This window comes from Capricornis sumatraensis, chromosome 18 (assembly GCF_032405125.1).
Source record: "Capricornis sumatraensis isolate serow.1 chromosome 18, serow.2, whole genome shotgun sequence".
Classification (NCBI taxonomy): domain Eukaryota; kingdom Metazoa; phylum Chordata; class Mammalia; order Artiodactyla; family Bovidae; genus Capricornis; species Capricornis sumatraensis.
The window spans coordinates 77,242,518-77,260,157 of NC_091086.1; the positions used below are offsets into that span (position 1 = coordinate 77,242,518).

At 61.8% G+C, this 17,640-nt stretch overlaps 1 protein-coding gene across 1 annotated transcript in view; it reads left to right on the forward strand.

The window, feature by feature from the left end:
- The first annotated feature begins 452 nt into the window (after positions 1-452).
- SLC6A3 (solute carrier family 6 member 3) overlaps positions 453-17,640 on the forward strand; it is a 33,035-nt gene continuing 15,847 nt past the window's right edge. The window contains exons 1-7 of the mRNA XM_068990632.1: positions 453-856; positions 2,087-2,218; positions 5,966-6,191; positions 10,068-10,206; positions 10,778-10,912; positions 14,662-14,765; positions 16,111-16,235. Coding sequence (XP_068846733.1) covers positions 571-856; positions 2,087-2,218; positions 5,966-6,191; positions 10,068-10,206; positions 10,778-10,912; positions 14,662-14,765; positions 16,111-16,235 — 1,147 coding nt within the window. The 5' untranslated portion in view covers positions 453-570. The remainder of the gene's footprint in view (positions 857-2,086; positions 2,219-5,965; positions 6,192-10,067; positions 10,207-10,777; positions 10,913-14,661; positions 14,766-16,110; positions 16,236-17,640) is intronic.

Genomic DNA, 17,640 nt, shown 5'->3' on the forward strand with positions numbered 1-17,640 from the left:
CAGGGCCACGGTGGATGTGGACATGCAGCCGTTCCTTGACGGAGACTTTTGTAATCGCTACTTTGAAACTTTGACTTCCTGTGGGTGACCCTGGTTTTAAAATTTTGCTTCTGACTTTGGTTGCTGAGTGTAAAGACTGCGTGTGCACTGTTGTGAAGAGTGACTATGGAAAACCATTTGAAGATCATCACCTTACGGGGGCAGTGGGGGGAGTGTGGAGGCAGCCTCTTGCGTTATCACTGAAACCACATTAGAGGTGCCGTCACCCTGCCCGTCATGGAATGGGCTGGGGGAGGGGAACGGGGCAGGGGTCTGAGGTCCCCATGGCCTGGCTCCCAGCCCCACGAGGAGTGGAGGTCATCCGCTCATCTCAGCTCTGTCTCCTTAGGTGCCGGGACAGCTTGCGTTCTGCCCCCGAAGAGGCGTCTGGAGTGCCACCCCGCCCTGCTCAGGCCGCCCGGTGCACCACACTTCGGGCTGCTAAGCCCGTGCATCCCTGTGTGTGTTTCTCTTTCACGCTGGCTGAAGACCGAGAGGGCAGCAGCACAGGGTCCCCGAGTCCAGGAGGCCATGAGTGAGGGCAGGTGCTCCGTGGCCCTGATGTCTTCCGCGGCGGCTCCGGCCAAGGAGGCCAATGCCACGGGCCCAAAGGCGATGGAGCTCGTCCTGGTCAAGGAGCAAAACGGGGTGCAGCTCACGAACTCCACCCTCCTCAACCCCCCGCAGAGCCCCACAGAGGCCCAGGATCGGGAGACCTGGAGCAAGAAGGCCGACTTCCTCCTCTCGGTGATCGGCTTCGCCGTGGACCTGGCCAACGTCTGGCGGTTCCCATACCTGTGCTACAAAAACGGCGGGGGTGAGTCTGTCCACCTGCCTCCTGCCCTCCTGCCTCGGGCCCCGAGGGCGCTGGAGGCCGGGCTCCAGGGGGACGTGGCGGAGTGGGGCGCGTGCACCTTGCACGGTAGCGCTCAGAACGGTCTCATCCCCTACGGGTTCTGTCCGTTCGAGGACGCTGAGGCCAGGAAAGCAGGGGCGTGGCTGGCGGCACTGTGACTCTCCCTCCTGTTTCCCAAAGCGGCCTTCACTTTGGAAAAGAAAATTCTCCAAGGCCTGGAGAACGGCCTCTTTGACCGACCCGCCCAGTGCTCACAAAGTGTGCGGCAGCCCTTGAGCTTGGGGCTCCAGGATGCCCAGGGAATGTGTCTCCTCCCCTCCCCGGCCCCACCTCCCCTGCACACCCAGCCCTGGAACTGCTCCATCTGCATTCAAGGCAGAAAACTAAGAAATGGGCCCGGGTCACCCTCAGAGTCCAAGCTGAGAAGCCGGTTAGATCAGTGCTCGTTTCCCGTGAGTCTCCTAGACGCTGCCACCCCATTGGGGTCACTCCATGCCTCGCACTCGGGACTTCAGGAAACTTCCTTGGGGAGGGCCTGCCAGGGCACCCGTGAGCAGCTGGGCATTTCTGAGCAGGCACAGAAGTCGCCCCGAGACAGGCAGCCCTGTGGGGTCTCCCTGCCTCCCCCGCCCCTCCCTGGAAGAGCCGTGGCAGAACCACTCTCCCGTGGGCAGAGCGAGTCGGCTGAAGACGGCTGAGCCGGTGGGGCCCCAATCTCTGTGCTCAGAGCGCCGTCGCCCAGAGAGACCCCAGCTGGGGGCGGCTCCTGCCAACAGAGAGCGCTGCCACAGCCCCGACGGAGGCAGGCTGGTGTCCTGGGGGCCAGGCTGCGTTGGACCCCAAGGGTCCACGGCTCACAAGGACAGACATCCCCACTGAGGAGAGAGGGGACCCAGGGCCCAGCAGGTGGAGAGCAGAGAGCGGTGAGGAGCAGAGCTGCCCCGGGCCCGGCTGGCCCGCTCTGCTCTCGGTCGCTGCGCGTGCCTGGGGGCGGCGGTCCCCAGAGGGATGTGTCAGGGTGCGGTGACAGCGGGAGCCAGGCACAGACGCAGGAGGCCCAGCCTGCAGGGAGCTTCGAAGAAGGCTGACAGCGGTCGTGCCCGGGACGCGCGTGGACGGCGGCGCGCTTGCTGGGGTGACACCGGGCTGGCGCGGCCTCGGTCCAGGCTGAGTGTGCTGTCGCGTCCCCAGGTGCCTTCCTGGTGCCCTACCTGCTCTTCATGGTCGTCGCCGGCGTGCCGCTGTTCTACATGGAGCTGGCCCTCGGGCAGTTCAACAGAGAGGGGGCGGCAGGCGTCTGGAAGATCTGCCCCATCCTGAGAGGTAACGGCGGAGTGTGGGCCAGGGTGCGCGGCGGGCTGGCGTGGGCCGGGGGCGGGGGGCAGGGGCGTGGGCCGGGGCGGGGCGGGGGGCGGGGGGGCGGGATATGGGGTAGGGACGTGGCTGGGGGCACAGCGTGGCACGGCGGGGACACCCCACGTGCCTGGCAGAGTATGGGCCAGGGTGCGCGGTGGGCTGGCGTGGGCCGGGGGCGGGGGGCAGGGGCGTGGGGGGCAGGGGCGTGGGCCAAGGCGGGGCGGGGTGTGGACCAGGGACAGGGGGGCGGGGCGGGGCGGGGTATGGGGCGGGGGCGTGGCAGGGGCGTGGCGGGGCGTGGCTGGGGCGTGGCTGGGGCGCGGCGGGGACGCGGCTTGGGTGATCGCATAGCCGGTCAGCCACAGCTGTGTGTATTCTGTGCTGCTTTGCTGGGTGTCTAGGCACTTGGACACATCCTTTTAATGACCGAGGGTTTGCGAGCGTGTGTCCTTGCTCCCAGGCGAAGCCAGCCTGCAGTTCCTGGGTGGTGGTGTTTTGTCAAAGTGCTAACACGGTAGAAAAGATAACACAGCCTCCTGTCTGTAGTTCTGTGGTCTACTGTCTGTCATCTGTGCTGGTTTGCTGGGGCTGCCATACAGAGCGCCACAAACCAAGTGGCTTAAATAACAGACGTTTGTTGTGTCGAAGTTCCAAGGCCTGAACGCAAGGGTGCTGGTTGGTTCCTTCTGCGGCTGGGGAGAGGGGGCCGGGCCTGCTCCCAGCCTCACTCCTGCGGTCGTGGGGGCCGTCTTCTCCCTGCGTCTTCACGGGTGTCTCTTCGCCCAGGCTTCCCTGTTTACGGGGACATCATTCGCAGTGAACTAGGGCCCACCCTGACTTGATTTTCCTCTGTGAAGACCCTGCCTTCAGTAAGATCACATTCTGAAGTACTGGGGGTTACAAAACTCTTCCACGTTGGAGGCCACAGTCCAACCCGCAGCGCTCTCTGCCTCCACCTGTGCGCCCGGCCATCACTCTCCGTGGGTCTGCCTCGTCCATCTGTCACGTATCAGTTGTCTATCATCCGCCCGCTTACCTGACTTAGCGCGTCTATCGATCCATCTTCTGTTTCCATATCTGCCGCCCTTCTGCCTCCGGGCAGCTGTGCTGCTGCTGAGGGGCAAAGCGCATGTCCCCGGGGAGCCGCGTCAGCCCCAGGTGCCCTTGTCACTCTGCTGTGACCGTGAGCAACCTGGCCGTCCCGGGGGTTGGCTGTGCACGCAGCCCTGGGGCAGAAGGACCAGAGGCTCAGGCCACTCTCCCTGGGACACGGGGCTGGATCTGCTCTGGCGTTTGGTCAAAGGCGGCTCCGAGTCCCCCAGGCCACAAGCGGAGGGTTTGGTGAACAGAGTCGTCACCTTCTGGAGATTTTCAGCAGCCACCGACAGCCAGCTCACGGCCAGGAAGCTTCTGAGAGGCGCTCGGAAGCCGTGTGGCTTCCTGACTCTGCGGCTGCGGGGCAAGTCCACTGTGAGCCAGCTTCTCCCGGGGAGCACAGGGGACGGAAGTGCAGTGAGAAATTATTCCCCAAGGACGGGGTCCACCCCAGAGGAGGCCTTTGATAGGGACAGCATAGATCTTGTCATCGCTGCTACTGAGCATGTCTCCTGAGAGGGGCCGTGCACCAGGGCCTGTCTGTGCAGTGTACAAGTCACTCCAGTCGTGTCTGACTCTTTGTGACCCCATGGACTGTATATAGCCCGCCAGGCTCCCCTGTCCATGAGACTTGCCACTCAGGAACACTGGAGTGGGTCTCCGTTTCCTTCTCCAGGGATCTTCCTGACCCAGGGTCCGAACCCAGGTCTCCTGTCGCCCCTGCATTGCAGGCAGATTCTTTACGCTGAGCCACCAGGGGAATCACTCCTGGTACTGGATCTGTTTAATGTCTGCACATAAGCAAACTGGAGTCACTCTCTTTCTGCTTTCAGGGTAGGAAGAGAGTTTTAATGAAGTGTCCTGAGCAGGAAACTAGCTTCTCCTAAGGGTCAGAAAACCTATGACAAACCAAGACGGCGTATTGAAAAGCAAAGACATCACTTTGCCGAAAAAGTCCCTATAGTCAAAGCTACAGCTTTTCTAGTATTCGTGTACGGATGTGAGAATTGGACCATAAAGAAGGCTGAGCACCAAAGAATTGATGCTTGAGAGCCCCTTGGACAGGAAGGAGATCAAACCAGTCCATCCTAAAGGAAATCCGTCCTGAATATTCATTGGAAGGATTGATGCTAAAGCTGAAGCTCCGGTACTTTGGCCACCTGATGTGAAGAGTGTACTCATTGGAAAAGACCCTGATGCTGGGAAAGATTGAAGGCAGGAGGAGAAAGGTGCAGCAGAGATGGTTGGATGGCATCACCGACTCAGCGGACATGAACCTGAGCAAACTCTGGGAGATGGTGAAGGACAGACAAGCCTGCCATGCTCAACCATGGGGTCTCAGAGTCAGACATGACTTAATAATTGAACAACAACAAACAAGGAGGGTTAGACCCACAAGAAACAAGCCAACGTGCTCCCTGCAAAAGTCACTGTGAAGATAATCTCCTCCTGGCCACAGGCAGGCAGGACCGGGCCGTGCCCACGAGGTTCCAGGATACTGATGCCCAAGCCAGTCCCAGCAGCAAAGCCGGGAAAGAATGTGGAAATGAGAGAAGTCTGTGTGGAGCTGGGTAAACTGAACCACAGTAGCGGGACACAGCAGTGCTTGTCCAGCACCGAACAGGACAGAGGTCTTACCGCAGACCAGCTGTCCACCACGGTCAGGATGACATGGCTCCAAAGACTGCTCGCCCTTCCATTCTGCTCCAGTGGTCAGGAGCCCCTCAGCGACTCTCCCAAATTCCAGGTCTTGTGACCCTGCGCAGGGCACTCTGACAGGCCCAGGGGGCTCTGTGTGGTCAAGCACGACCCAGGGAGATTCTGGGTGGTCATGCATGGACTTGCGTGATGTTGGGTGGACCCAGATGCCTCTGTCTGCCCTCACTGGCCTGGGGGAGGGATGGTTAGTGAGGTGGCTATGAGTGGCCTTAGGTGGCTGTAGGCAGCCCAGCTGGGTGGGGCTTGTCTTGGAGGCCTGGCTGGTCCTGGATGAGCCCGGGAGGCTGGGGGCAGCCGTGGAGACCCTGGCCATCCTTTCGTGACTGTTAGTGGTCTTGTTTGGCTCTGGGAGACACGGGGTATTCCTGGGCGACCCTGGGGCAGCCTTCAGGGCCCTGTTGGCAGGGTGGCCTGGGATGTCCCTGGGGGACCCTGAGTGGCTTGGGGTGGCCTTCGTGGACTTGGAGTTCTGTATCCTTGGGTCTTCCTCGATGGCCCTGGGTAGCGGTGGATTTTTCTGATGGTTTTATTTGGCTGGTGGCCCTGGATACCCCGGGGTCAGATTGCCCTGGTGACCCAGGGTGGCCCTAGGTGACTTGAGCCTGGGCAACCCTGACCGGCTGTGAGTGGTGGTGGGCAGCCAAGGCGGCCCTCGGTCCCTCCGTGTGTCTCCAGGCGACCTGGCTGTACCGGGGAGTCCCCTTCTGGCCATGCAGGTCTGGTAGGCCTCGGATGGCACTGGGAGGGGGTGGCCCCTCCTCCGTGACGACAGCGGGACCCACCCTGGGCCTCGTCTCCCGGCGTGCTCAGAGGCGCTGCCTGGTTTCAGGAAGCCCCCGGGCAGCTGCGTCCCAGGGGCGGGGGCGGGGCGGGGCGGCGCTGACCGGCCGCTCTCCCCAGGCGTGGGCTACGCGGTCATCCTCACCTCGCTGTACATCGGCTTCTTCTACAACGTCATCATCGCCTGGGCGCTGCACTATCTCTTCTCCTCTTTCACCTCCGAGCTGCCCTGGACGCACTGCAACCACTCCTGGAACAGCCCCCGCTGCTCCGACGCCCACGCCCCCAACGCCAGCTCAGGCGCCAACAGCACCTTGAGGACCACGCCCGCCGCCGAGTACTTTGAGTGAGTGGGGTCTCCTCGGGGCCAACGTCCCTGGGAGGGGAGGGCGCCGGCCCGGGGTCACCCGCCGGCCTGTGCTGCCCCCGGGCTCTGGGGAGGCGCCTCCCTGGCCTGTGTCTCGTTCTGCTCCCCGGGGCTCTCGAGGGGCTTCTTTCTGATCCCACCTCCAGCAGCTCAGCTCCGCTCCTGGGGGAAGACCTCGCAGGAAGGGGAACCGGACAGGCTCCCCCCAACCCGGGCCAGCTGCCCTTCCTTCCCCACGTCCTGACAGAGGCCACTTCTCCTGAGAAGCACATTTGCAGGGCCTGCCGCAGACTCCTGAAGCTCCTGGTGGCTGCGGTCTTCCTTTGGGACTGAAATCCCGGTTGGGCACAGTCTGCTCATGTTTCTAGGTGGAAATGAGTCCACCGACAATTCAGAAAAATGAACCTCAGCCCAAAATATAATTCTGGTCTTAATCGCAGGTGGGCACAATTTCAAAACTTGCTTTGAAGTAGGAAACCATGAGCATAAACACGAGGGCCATCTCACTGTGAAAGTTATAAACTCCGTCCTGGAGGAGGTGATCATACGCCTGGGGGTGTGAGCAGAGCCGCTGCCTGGCCCCGGCTGGCAGAGGGGCTTCAGAGGACCCCTTTAATCAGCAGCCAGCGGCCCGGGGTGGTCCGTGAGGGGCAGGCTCTGTCCCACAGGGCCAGCGGAGCTGGGTGAGACCCCAGGTGTGCAGGGCGGGACCAAGCCCTCGGGAGCCGGGAGTATCTGTCATGTGGGTGTCAGAACGACCCCGCCCAGGGGACAAGTGAGTCCACAGAACCTGCGGACGTCTAGAGTCTGAGGTTGTGTGTCCAGATAGTCGGAGTCTCATCCTCAGCTCTGGGGGCCCCACGTGGGGAAGGTATCTCTAGGACCAGCTGCTGCAGAAGGCCACAGTGATGGGCAGGGACACAGTGCCAAGGGTTTGGGTGGGGGGCACTGGGAGGCTGCCAGAGGGGACCAGGGCCTTCCTCAGGAGTTGCCAGGAACAGCGTGGCTAGCACGCAGGTGGTATGCGGTGAGACCTGTTTAAGTTTTTCGAAAGAGACTGCTTTTGGTGGTTTGGGATTAGAGTGTGGAGGCTTCTGGAAGGAGGGGAGGGGTGTCCCTGATGGGGAGGTCAAAGGGCCACTGAACGCCCGCCTGCTTGGAGGAGGGGGCTCCAAAGGTGAGGGCCTGGTCCTGGGAGCCCTCAGCAGCAGCCAGTGGGTTTCAGAGCAGGGCTGGAAATGGGGGTCCACTTGGGGTCAGCTGCATCAGATCCACCTGAGAGACGCCGGGGCGGGCATCCCCGTGGGAAACGCAGACCCAGTACCCTGTCACCTGAGTGTGGTCAGGACTCAGAGCGACGAGCAAGCAAGAGGCGGTAGATTCATCCAGGAAAGGGTGCAGAGCTTTCGTCAGTCGCTCCGCCCTCTGAGGAGCTTGCCCCACCCCGCCGGCTCGTTGCCGCGGGTCCCAAACTTAGGAGCTTCTCACCAGTCGCTCCGCCCTCTGAGGAGCTTGCCCCACCCCGCCGGCTCATTGCCGCGGGTCCCAAACTTAGGAGCTTCTCATCCACGGGGCAAGGCGCGGGCTCCTGTATGCTCCCCCCCCCCACCCCCGTCCCGCTGAGCCCGGACCTGGCCCAGCCTTGACCTCAGTGTTAGCCTGTGATGGGAGAGAAGGGGCCAGAAGGAAGAGGGAGGGGGCTCTGCGCCAGAAGGGGGAGAGCAGACGTAGCTACGGGCAAGTGCCTGGGGATGGCCCCGCCCCCCACCCCATCCCACCACTCACAGGTGTCTAGAGGGAGCTCTCACTAGAGCTGGGTTTGTCATTTCACCAACAAAACCGCAGCAAAGCTTCCAAGCTGGGTTGTTTTCTACAGTTCTAAGATGGATTTTGGTGCCGTTCAGAACGTTCAGGAAGCTGTCAGAGGTGTGAAATGTGCCAGGTGAGGCCATCTGGGGACACTTAGGAGAAGGGCATGGCTACCCACTCTAGTATTCTTGCTGGAGAACTCCGTGGACAGAGGAGCCCAGCGGGCTGTAGCCCATGGTGTAGCAAAGAGTCGGACACGACTGAGTGACTGACACTTTCTTCACTTTCACATTTTGTTTGGGAGGTCTGGAAAAAGTTGATTTATGTAAGTGATTTTCAGATAAGAAAAATAGAGGGGAAAAAACTGACTAGTCAGTGATTTATTATTAAGAATGCTAAAAGGAAAGAATATATGTGATAAATGGATTTAAAAAAAAAAAAAAGAGCTGACTAGGGCAGTCTGCGTGGAACTCCCGTCTGGAAGAGAAGGGTTGAGATGGAAAGCTGCCCGCCCCTTCCTGGGGAGGGCTGTCAGCAGGAGCAGATGTCCAACCGTAGCTGGAGGTGACCCCGGGACAAAGGTGCGGCCTTTGAAGGTTTACAACGCAGTCAAAGATCGGTAACGACACAATCAATTATTAAACTGCGCCAGGAACACCCCCGGTGATTCCACTAGCAGTGAAGACTGGGTTTCCCTGAGATAAGCTCCAGTGACTGTCAGGTCCGGAAAGGTTTTCTGGAATTTAAACTCACTGTATAAAGCCTGGTGGGCCACCATAGAGGCCAAGATAGCTATTAATACAGTCACAAAGTTGTAAAGCTGTGAGTCCTACAAAGTACAAGCTGACTCCAGAAACCCCAGGGTAACTGCATGTGACTCCAGCTCCATAAACACTTCAATGTAAAACCGCCTTCGCCTGCTTTCCAATATGCACTTGTCGCAGCTCAGCCACTCAGTCATGTCCAGCTCTTTGCAGCCCCATGGACTGCAGCACGCCAGGCCTCCCTGTCCATCACCAGCTCCCAGAGCTGGCTCAAACTCATGTCAGTTGAGTCGGGGATGCCATCCAACCGTCTCATCCTCTGTCGTCCCCTTCTCCTTCTGCCTTCAGTCTTTCCCAGCTTCAGGGTCTTTTCCAGTGAGTCAGCTCTTCACATCAGGTGGCCAAATTATTGGAGCTTCAGCTTCAGCATCGGTCCTTCCTGTGAATATTCAGGACTGATTTCCTTTAGGGTTGACTGGTTACAAAGCTATATATTTAAAGCTGCAACCTAGCCTCTAAGAGGCCACTTTAACTGCCTCCCTCATGTTTGATACTTTATGTTTTCATTTTCACTCGTTTAAAGTACCCCCTTGTCTGCCTTGTGATTTCTTCTTTGACTCATAGGAGATGCTTGGAAGTTTGCTCTTTGATTTTGAAATATTGGGAGGTTTTCTAGATATATTGCTGTCATTGACATCTAACTTAATTCTGACTTGCTGAACTAGTATATTGTAAAGCTTCATTATTTCTAAATATCCTGAGGTTTGTCTCATTGCCCAGTATATGGTTTATCCCTGTGTGTGCCACGTGCACGTAAAAGGAATGTGTATCCTGCCGTTGATGGGTTGGAGAAGGAAATGGCAACCCACTCCAAGACTCTTGCCTAGAGAATCCCATGGACAGAGGAGCCTAGTGGGCTGCTGTCCATGGGGTCACACAGAGTCGGACATGACTGAAGTGCATGCATGCCGTTGACGAGTGGGCGTGTCAGCTAGGTCCTGCCTGCTCCTACGCCCTCACCCTCGCCTTGCTCCGCCCGCCACTGTGGAAGGTGTGCTGAACTCTGACTGCAGCTGTGGATTTTCCTGTCTCTCTTCACAGAGAGGGGAGGCCTGTGTCTCCACCAGGGCTGGGGCCTGGCCTTTCTGGAGTGGGGGACAGGGGTCCCCAGGCTGTGAGGCCAGGTCCTTGCTGCCGTGCCTAGCGGGGGCAGCAGCCCTCTGGGCCGGCCGGCTCCCGGGTGGAGAGGCAGCCCCTGGGACCGCAGCGCCTTCCTCTGCAGGCGCGGTGTGCTGCACCTCCACGAGAGCCACGGCCTCGACGACCTGGGCCCCCCCCGCTGGCAGCTCGCCTCCTGCCTGGTGCTGGTCATCGCCCTGCTCTACTTCAGCCTGTGGAAGGGGGTGAAAACCTCCGGGAAGGTGAGGGGCAGGGCTCGCCGGCTGGGGAGGGGCAGGGGGCGGTGGCTGAGGAATGTTTTCAGCACAAGGGGGGTCACAACGAAAGATTTGTGCCGATGAAGATATTTCGGTCACTGTCTGGGTGCCCAAAGCAACGATGGCCCAAACGCACCCATCACCTGGGCCAGCACTCACGGGCACGGTCCAGCCCCCGGAAGCCTGCCAGTGGCGCTGCCCTCTGCCTCACCCGTGACCCAGGGTCCATCTTTCACACATGACCCAGGTACACACTTGCACAATCAGTGAGATGCAAATCACTCGAATTTTACGCATCGGAAATCCCACCACTCGTGCCTACAGCCGTGGCCCAGATGCAGACAGAAGGCCCCTTCCCTGCCAGGCTGTCTTGTTTCAATCCCTGGAAGAGACAGACAGGAAAGAGGGTACTGGGCGGGCCTGCTCCAGGGGGCATTTGCCGAGCTGACGTCCTGGGACTGTTCGAGACACTGGGCTTACCAATCCAAGGCCCTCTGTCTGAGCCCAGCCCTGCCCACAGTGGCGGGTGCGGTTGGACAGCGTGTGCTCTCCCCAGGTCGTGTGGATCACGGCCACCATGCCGTACGTGGTCCTCTTTGCGCTGCTCCTTCGAGGCATCACTCTCCCGGGGGCCATGGACGGCATCAGAGCGTACCTGAGCGTGGACTTCCATCGGCTCTGCGAGGCCTCGGTGAGTTCGCCCTCCGCTCACGGCCCATCCTCCGGGGCTGGCAGGTCGGGCCGTTGTTCTCTCTGCATCTTGGGCAGGAAACGCTTCACGTGGGGTGACCTGCCCTGCCCAGCAGAGTTCACTGTCCAGGTGCGCAGGGACCATGTGGGCACAGCATGGGGCTGAAGGGACCAGGGTAAGAGGATTAGGAGAAGGGGTCACCCCGGCCTCTGCAGGGAGAAGCCAGGGCAGCTGCCCCTTGACCTCCTCACCTGGGCTGTCCACTCCCTGGAGAAGCCCTGCTGGGTCCTCAGACAAGCACCTGGGGGTGGGGGCGCCAGTCTGTGCCCAAGGGTGTGGGCGCCTAGCTGGACCGAAGCCCGAGCTCTGGCCACAGCATATGCTCAGAGCTGGGCGGAGATGCTGGCTTGCATGAACCAGGCCCACCTCGGGGCGCCAGACTTTGTGGTCAGACACCCTGGTGCCCACACAAGGTGGTGATGTGACCATCTCGTGGACAAACGAAGTCCACTGTCCGGCTGCAGGCTTCCTCAGCAAAGGACGACGTCGTCTGGGTGTGAATACCAGGACTTGGCAGGGCAGTGGAGGAGGGGTGGGCAGGGAGGAAGAGAGAAAGGAGAAGGTGGCAGGGCAGGGTGCGGTGGTCACTGGCGGGAGTAGGGGCCACTGGAAATCCAGGTGGACCACACCGGAGCAGCTCTCTAGACCTGGGGCCCCAACAGCCGCCCGGGGAGGCTGGGTCACTGGGTGGAGCAGTCTTGGCCGGGTGTGGGGGCCCCGACGCTGCCAGCTTGTGAGTCGGGGGCAGCGCTTATGGGGCAGGAGGAGGCTCCACAGTGGGGAGAGGGTGGGCATTGGGAGCAGAAGAAGGGGAAGTTGGCAAGGCTCCGAGCCCCCAGGGGCCCCGGGGGAGGGGGAGTTGCCGAGCAGACACTGAGCAGCAGAGAGAGGAAGGCGCCATGGCCACGGGCCCACAAGCTCACAGGGGAGGGCAGCCGTAGAGCCCGCCAGGCAGCTCACGGAGGACCCGTGAGACTGTGAAAGCCACACACGTGTCTCCACGGAGCCAAGGGAGACGGACACGGACGGCTAGGGGAGCGTGAGGTCAGTGGGGATCCCGGGGCCTCACCGCGCGGCCGGGCCCAGGGCCCCAGTGGGTCAGCGGAGTGTCATCAGGGAAGCCTGCGGTGGGAGGAGGTGGCCGTAGCGTCAAAGGCCAGGTGGGCCATGACCCGGGGATCAGAGAAGAGTCAGGCGTCGGGCGGAGGACCGTGCAGAACAGCTATCAGCCGTGTGAACAGCTGCGTCTGTGAAGCAGAGGGGAGTGGAGACCAGAGGTGGGCACAGGTGAGGTTGCTAGGCAGATGGATGAGACAGACAGACAGCAGAGTTCAGGTGGATGGATGACAGGCGGCAGACAGGCAGACAGTGGGCGGTGGATGACAGACATCGGTGGCAGGCAGTGAGGGGTGGGGCTGCCCTGTGTCCCCTCCTCTAACGTCCCATCAGCAGGAAGGGACACAGTCAGGACACAGCGTGCACAACCGCTGGCTTCCTGGGAGCCCTTGGGCCCAGAGGCCGGGCCCCTGCATCCCCAGCTCAGAGGGCAGAGCCGTTCCTGTCCCCACTACAGGGTCCTGGCTGACCTTCGCACCATCACCTCTAGGACAAGGCAGGAGCTGGACTCACCAGCTTGGTGGCCATCCTGGACTGTCCCCTGGGCACCTCTCCCCAGGCTCAGGATAGCCTCCCTCAGAGGCTGAGTGGCCCTGGCATCTTCCTGGGGGCTGGGAAGTGTGAGGGTAGGTCCCATTAACTCCCCTGGGATGTGGTTAGGGGCTGGCTCAGATTGGGGTGCAGGCCCCCAGCACCTTCCCAGGCTGTCTGTCCCCTGGGGGTTCACAGGTGGCAGCTCAGTCCAGGGGAGGCCACAGCAGAGAGTCCTTTCTGGACTTTCAGCGTCCTTTCTGGCCCAGACCAGTGGGATTGGAGGTTCCACTGGGGGCCTGGCCAGCAAGCGGTCAGGGCAGAAGGACCATCAGCTCTGTCCCTCCTCATGTCCCTGGCACCACAGACCCTGGGCTGCTCTGACGTAGAGACGGACCTCCATCTCCTGGGGGCCATTTGTAGGTCTTCACGGGGACGAGGGGACCCCCTTTGGGGTCAGCATCCCTGCCCTCGGTGGTGTCCAGGCTCTTGGCCATTCATCTGCAGCTCTTGAGCCACCCTGCAGGGCAGGTGAGGTCTGGGCTGGGACAGACACTGTGCTGTCCTGGGATGGGGCAGTGGGGGTGGCCTCCATCCTAGCAGCGGGGAATGAGGCCAGGAAGTAAAGGAAGCGCCGGTCTGGCTCAGCCCCGAGAAGCTGCCCAGTGGGTCCCAGGGTGGGCTGTGGGCAGGACCCGGGCTGGCGCCTGGGGCAGCGGTGAGCAGAGGCCTGGCCAGATGGCCAGGAGGTGCCTCTGGGTGGGTGGGCCACATGTGCAAAGGCTCTGGAGTGACCACTGGCCACTGAGAGGACCTGAGACTGCAAGGGGGCAGGAGCGCCCCCCACCCCTGCGCCCCCAGCCCCTGCCTGCAGAAGCCTGCCCGCCCAGCCACTCCAGGCCTCGGGAAAGCCTGGTCGTGCTCTCCTCGGTGCTGGGCTGACCCAAGGCTCTGGAAGTGCTGCCCAAAGGACTGAGCCCCACAGGGCCTGGTGTAGGGGCTCCGTGTCCATCCCCCTCACTGGGTCGTGCTCAGGTCAGCCACCTTGTGCCCCCAGCTGGGAGCTCTGGAGTCACAGCTGGGGAACCGGCCCACAGGCCTCATCTCAGGCTGAGGGACTTTGGGAACAGCCCCCAGGACCCTCCCGTCCCCACCTTTCAGGCAGCGGGCCTGGCTGCTCTCCCAGGGCGGGTGTCCGCTGTCGTCCGCCTCCCTAGGCTGTGCGGGGCCCAGGGACGCCCACGTCATCATCACCGGGTCGTAGGGTGGTCTCTGCACCACCCTGACCCGAGCAGGTTGTGTCCGACATCTGAAATAGCGCCTTGGGCCAGTATCGACCATACGGCCTCATTCGTCACGTGTGCCAGGCGCCCAGGATGTCGCCTGTGCCACCTCCAGCGAGTGCAGAGCTTGGCGCCACCGCCGGCTCCGCGGGCCTTCCTGCGCGCGCCGTAGCGGGCCCCCATGCGTCCTCCGTGTGCTGCTACAGGAGGGTGGGAGGCGAGTGCGGACGGAGGCGCCAGCGTCACACAGCTCCGTCAGGGATCCCTGCTCTTCCCGGGGCGTGGGCCCAATAAGCAACCCCAGGTCCCGCACCAGGACACAGCCCCCTTCTCCTCAGGCCCTCTCAGGGTTATTCCCTGAGGTGACATTTGCTCACCAACAGTGATGCCAAGTTTAAGTGTGACTCTGTTCCTCAGAGCCTGTGGCACTGAGGGCCCAATCCATGACCCTGCCTCTCCCCAGGCTGGCCGTGCCCCCACAGGGACCTCTCCCCACGGGGCCGCTCACCCCGCTCTGTCTCCCCTCGGGGGCCGCCCACCCCGCTCTGTCTCCCCACGGGGCCGCCCACCCCGCTCTGTCTCCCCACGGGGCCGCCCACCCCGCTCTGTCTCCCCTCGGGGGCCGCCCACCCCGCTCTGTCTCCCCACGGGGCCGCCCACCCCGCTCTGTCTCCCCTCGGGGGCCACTCACCCCGCTCTGTCTCCCCTCGGGGACCTCTCCTGGTGGGGGCCGCTCACTCTGTCTCTCCGCTCCTGCAGGTCTGGATAGACGCGGCCATCCAGATATGCTTCTCGCTGGGCGTGGGCCTTGGGGTGCTCATTGCCTTCTCCAGTTACAATAAGTTCACCAACAATTGCTACCGGTGAGTCCCGCCCCGAGAGAGGCCTGTGGCGTCAGGCGGGCAGGTGTGCCCCTGGGTGAGGGGAGGGGACAGGAGCCGTGCTTACAGCCCCTTAACCGCACGTGGAAATGAGATGGGGAAGCCACAGGCCAACACTGATTCCTGCTTAAGGGAGGCTTTGAAGCAGGAGGATGCTGCCCCCTCCCTGGGAGGAGGCCTCTCAGGCACCCCCAGGCCCCTCCTCTGCCCGGCTGGGCCACCCCATCCTCCCAGCATCTGGGGTCAGGCTCCTCACCCCTGTCTCCCATGAGGAAGGGCCTGTGCGTGTCCCCACCTGGCCTTCGCTGAGGGACCGGGGGCCCCAGGCGTGCCCCAGACCCCGCGGAGCCCCCCACAGACTCAGCACCAGGACAGGCAGGAGCGTGGCCGTGCCACGTGCCCAGAGCCCCAGCAGCCCGCCAGCCGGTGCTGCCCGGCCCAGAAGGACTTGAGCGACCTGCAGCCACCTGCCGGCCCGAAACCGTTCTAAAGACAGAGAAAGGGCTTCCTCCGGGACTGCTTTCCTTGACCTTTGAGCCAGTGTTTGTTTTCTTTCATATCATGAGGATAAAAATGCGGTTAAAAAAACAAAGGCGGTGTGTGCAGCAGAAAGGCCAGACTGACCGTTACCCAGAGGTCCACACGGGGTGGCATCTGGATGGCAGGCCAGACAGCGGCTCCCGAGCCCACCCTGTGCCCACCCGAGTCTGTGAGGGTCCTTGCACTCGGGCACTCGGGAGGGCTGGCCCCGCAGCCCCTCCTCCCTGCTCTGAATTCTCGGCCCTCAGAGTGGGGTCCCTGGGCCAGCAGCCCTGACTCCCAGGCACGTAGGGGAAACACAGCATCTGGGCCCTGCCAGACCCACCCCGTCAGCACCTGGATCTTAACAAGGTTCCCAGGAGGCATCTCCAAGCCCTGCCTGGCAGCCCTGTGGGTCAAGGTGGGGACCCCGTGGTCACCTGGGCTGTCCACCGGAGCCCAGCTTTGCCTGTGGGATCATCTCGCCATGAGCGCTGAGTCAGGAGTCCCAGGAGCCCCTTGGTCCCCAGGCAAGCGCAGATGGCTGGTCACTGGAGGCCTGACCTGGCCAAGGTGTGGCCAGCGCCCAGAGCTGCTCAGCAGGGGGTGCAGGTGGGCAGCTCACCACTGTCAGGGGGTCCCAGCCTCCCTCCCTCAGGGCAGCCCAGGACAGGGTCACAGGAGGGGCTGGCCTGCCCGTCTGGGGAGCGCCCCCAGCCACCAGCACAAGACACAGCCAATTACGAATAATGACGGGAAATTGCAGAGGCGCCCGGCCGGGCTGGCACAGCGTGTCTTGTTCCTGCAGAGACGCGATCATCACCACCTCCGTCAACTCGCTGACGAGCTTCTCCTCCGGCTTCGTGGTCTTCTCCTTCCTGGGGTACATGGCCCACAAGCACAGCGTCCCCATCGGGGACGTGGCCAAGGATGGTGAGTGGTGAGATCCCCACTTGCCCGCTCCCAGGCCGCCCAGTTCTCGAAGTGTTACCCTGCAGGCTGAGAGGGAAGCGCACGGGCACCCAGGGCCCTTCCCAGGAGCAGCTGACACGGCAGAGAGCAGGGTACCTGGGCACACTGCGCCCATCACCTCCACGCACTCCCAGCTCCTGCCCCCTCGGGCCCTCCTGCTGGACGCCAAGGCTGGGTCGAGGTTGGCCCTCGGCCCAGGGCTCCTCACGGAAGCCACTCAGGCTGCAGGACGAGGGTCCGGTTCCCCTCACCTGGTGGGGGACATGCAACTGAGGGCTCAGAGTCGTTCCAAGTGGCACAGATGGCCGGACCTCGGTGTGGTCAGCCAGAAAGAGGCTGGGCTGGCTTGGATGCCAGCAGTTACTTTGTTCCGAAGCTTTTCCCCCAGCCCTCCAGGGGCCATGGTGCATACACGTGGGAGTGGGGTAATAGCGGAGAAACCCCCGGGGTCTCTGGCACACAGTGGCAACAGAGACCCACGCTCCCAACCTGCTCACCCAGCCGACGCGGACAGGAATGTCTGCAGACAAGGGCTCAGCGGAGGGGAGCGGGCAGCAGGGGAGTGGGCACTGGTGACGTAGGGAAGCAGCCTGGGCCAGCAGGAGAGGACTGGGATTCCCGGCCCAGAGCAGGGTGCTGGGGGGCCCTGATTGCTGCGGCCCTGGGCATTCCGTGTGGGGGGAAGGCCTGCTGGTGCTAGATCCTGGGTGGAAGGCATGGCTGAGGCAGTCTGGAGCTGGGTCAGTCCAGGACCTGGGCCCCAAATCGCTGCTGGCCCCGCCGGCCTGAGGGTTGTCCTGTGCCTGCACCTGGAGGAGCCCCTTCCTCTGAGACCATCCCGCTTCCCCCCTACAAGCTCCTCTCCTGGGTCTTCTTACTCTTGAGCAGGAGGGTTACCGAGGAGAGCAGAGGGCGGACCCCACCGGCGCCCTGAGCTCTCTGCGGGTCAGCCCGTCAGTCTATCCGTCGAGTGCTGGGAGCCCCACTTGGAAAGCAGGGAACAGAGTTTGGAGCCGGGCGGACAACCCCCTCCACGTCTGGCAGGAAATCTGGGGACCCAGATGAATCTCCACGTGCTTCCAATCCACTCTTTCCTCCTGGAAAAAAAATCCAATAAGGGCAGGAAAGGGAACCTGATGCAAATAAGGTCTGAGCAGTGGAATTTACTCACCTTTGCATTTTGCATTTTCACTGGGTTTTGCCCTTTATTATGATAAATAGCAGTAGTTTGCAAGAATCCCCATTAACCCCTGAAAGTTAGCTGACCGTCTTCATTGCATTTCCCAGAAAAGCAAAGTAAATGTCATTTACAGCTCTAATTCTCAAGAAAACAGGGGGAAATAGTAACCCAGGAGCAAAAATGGAA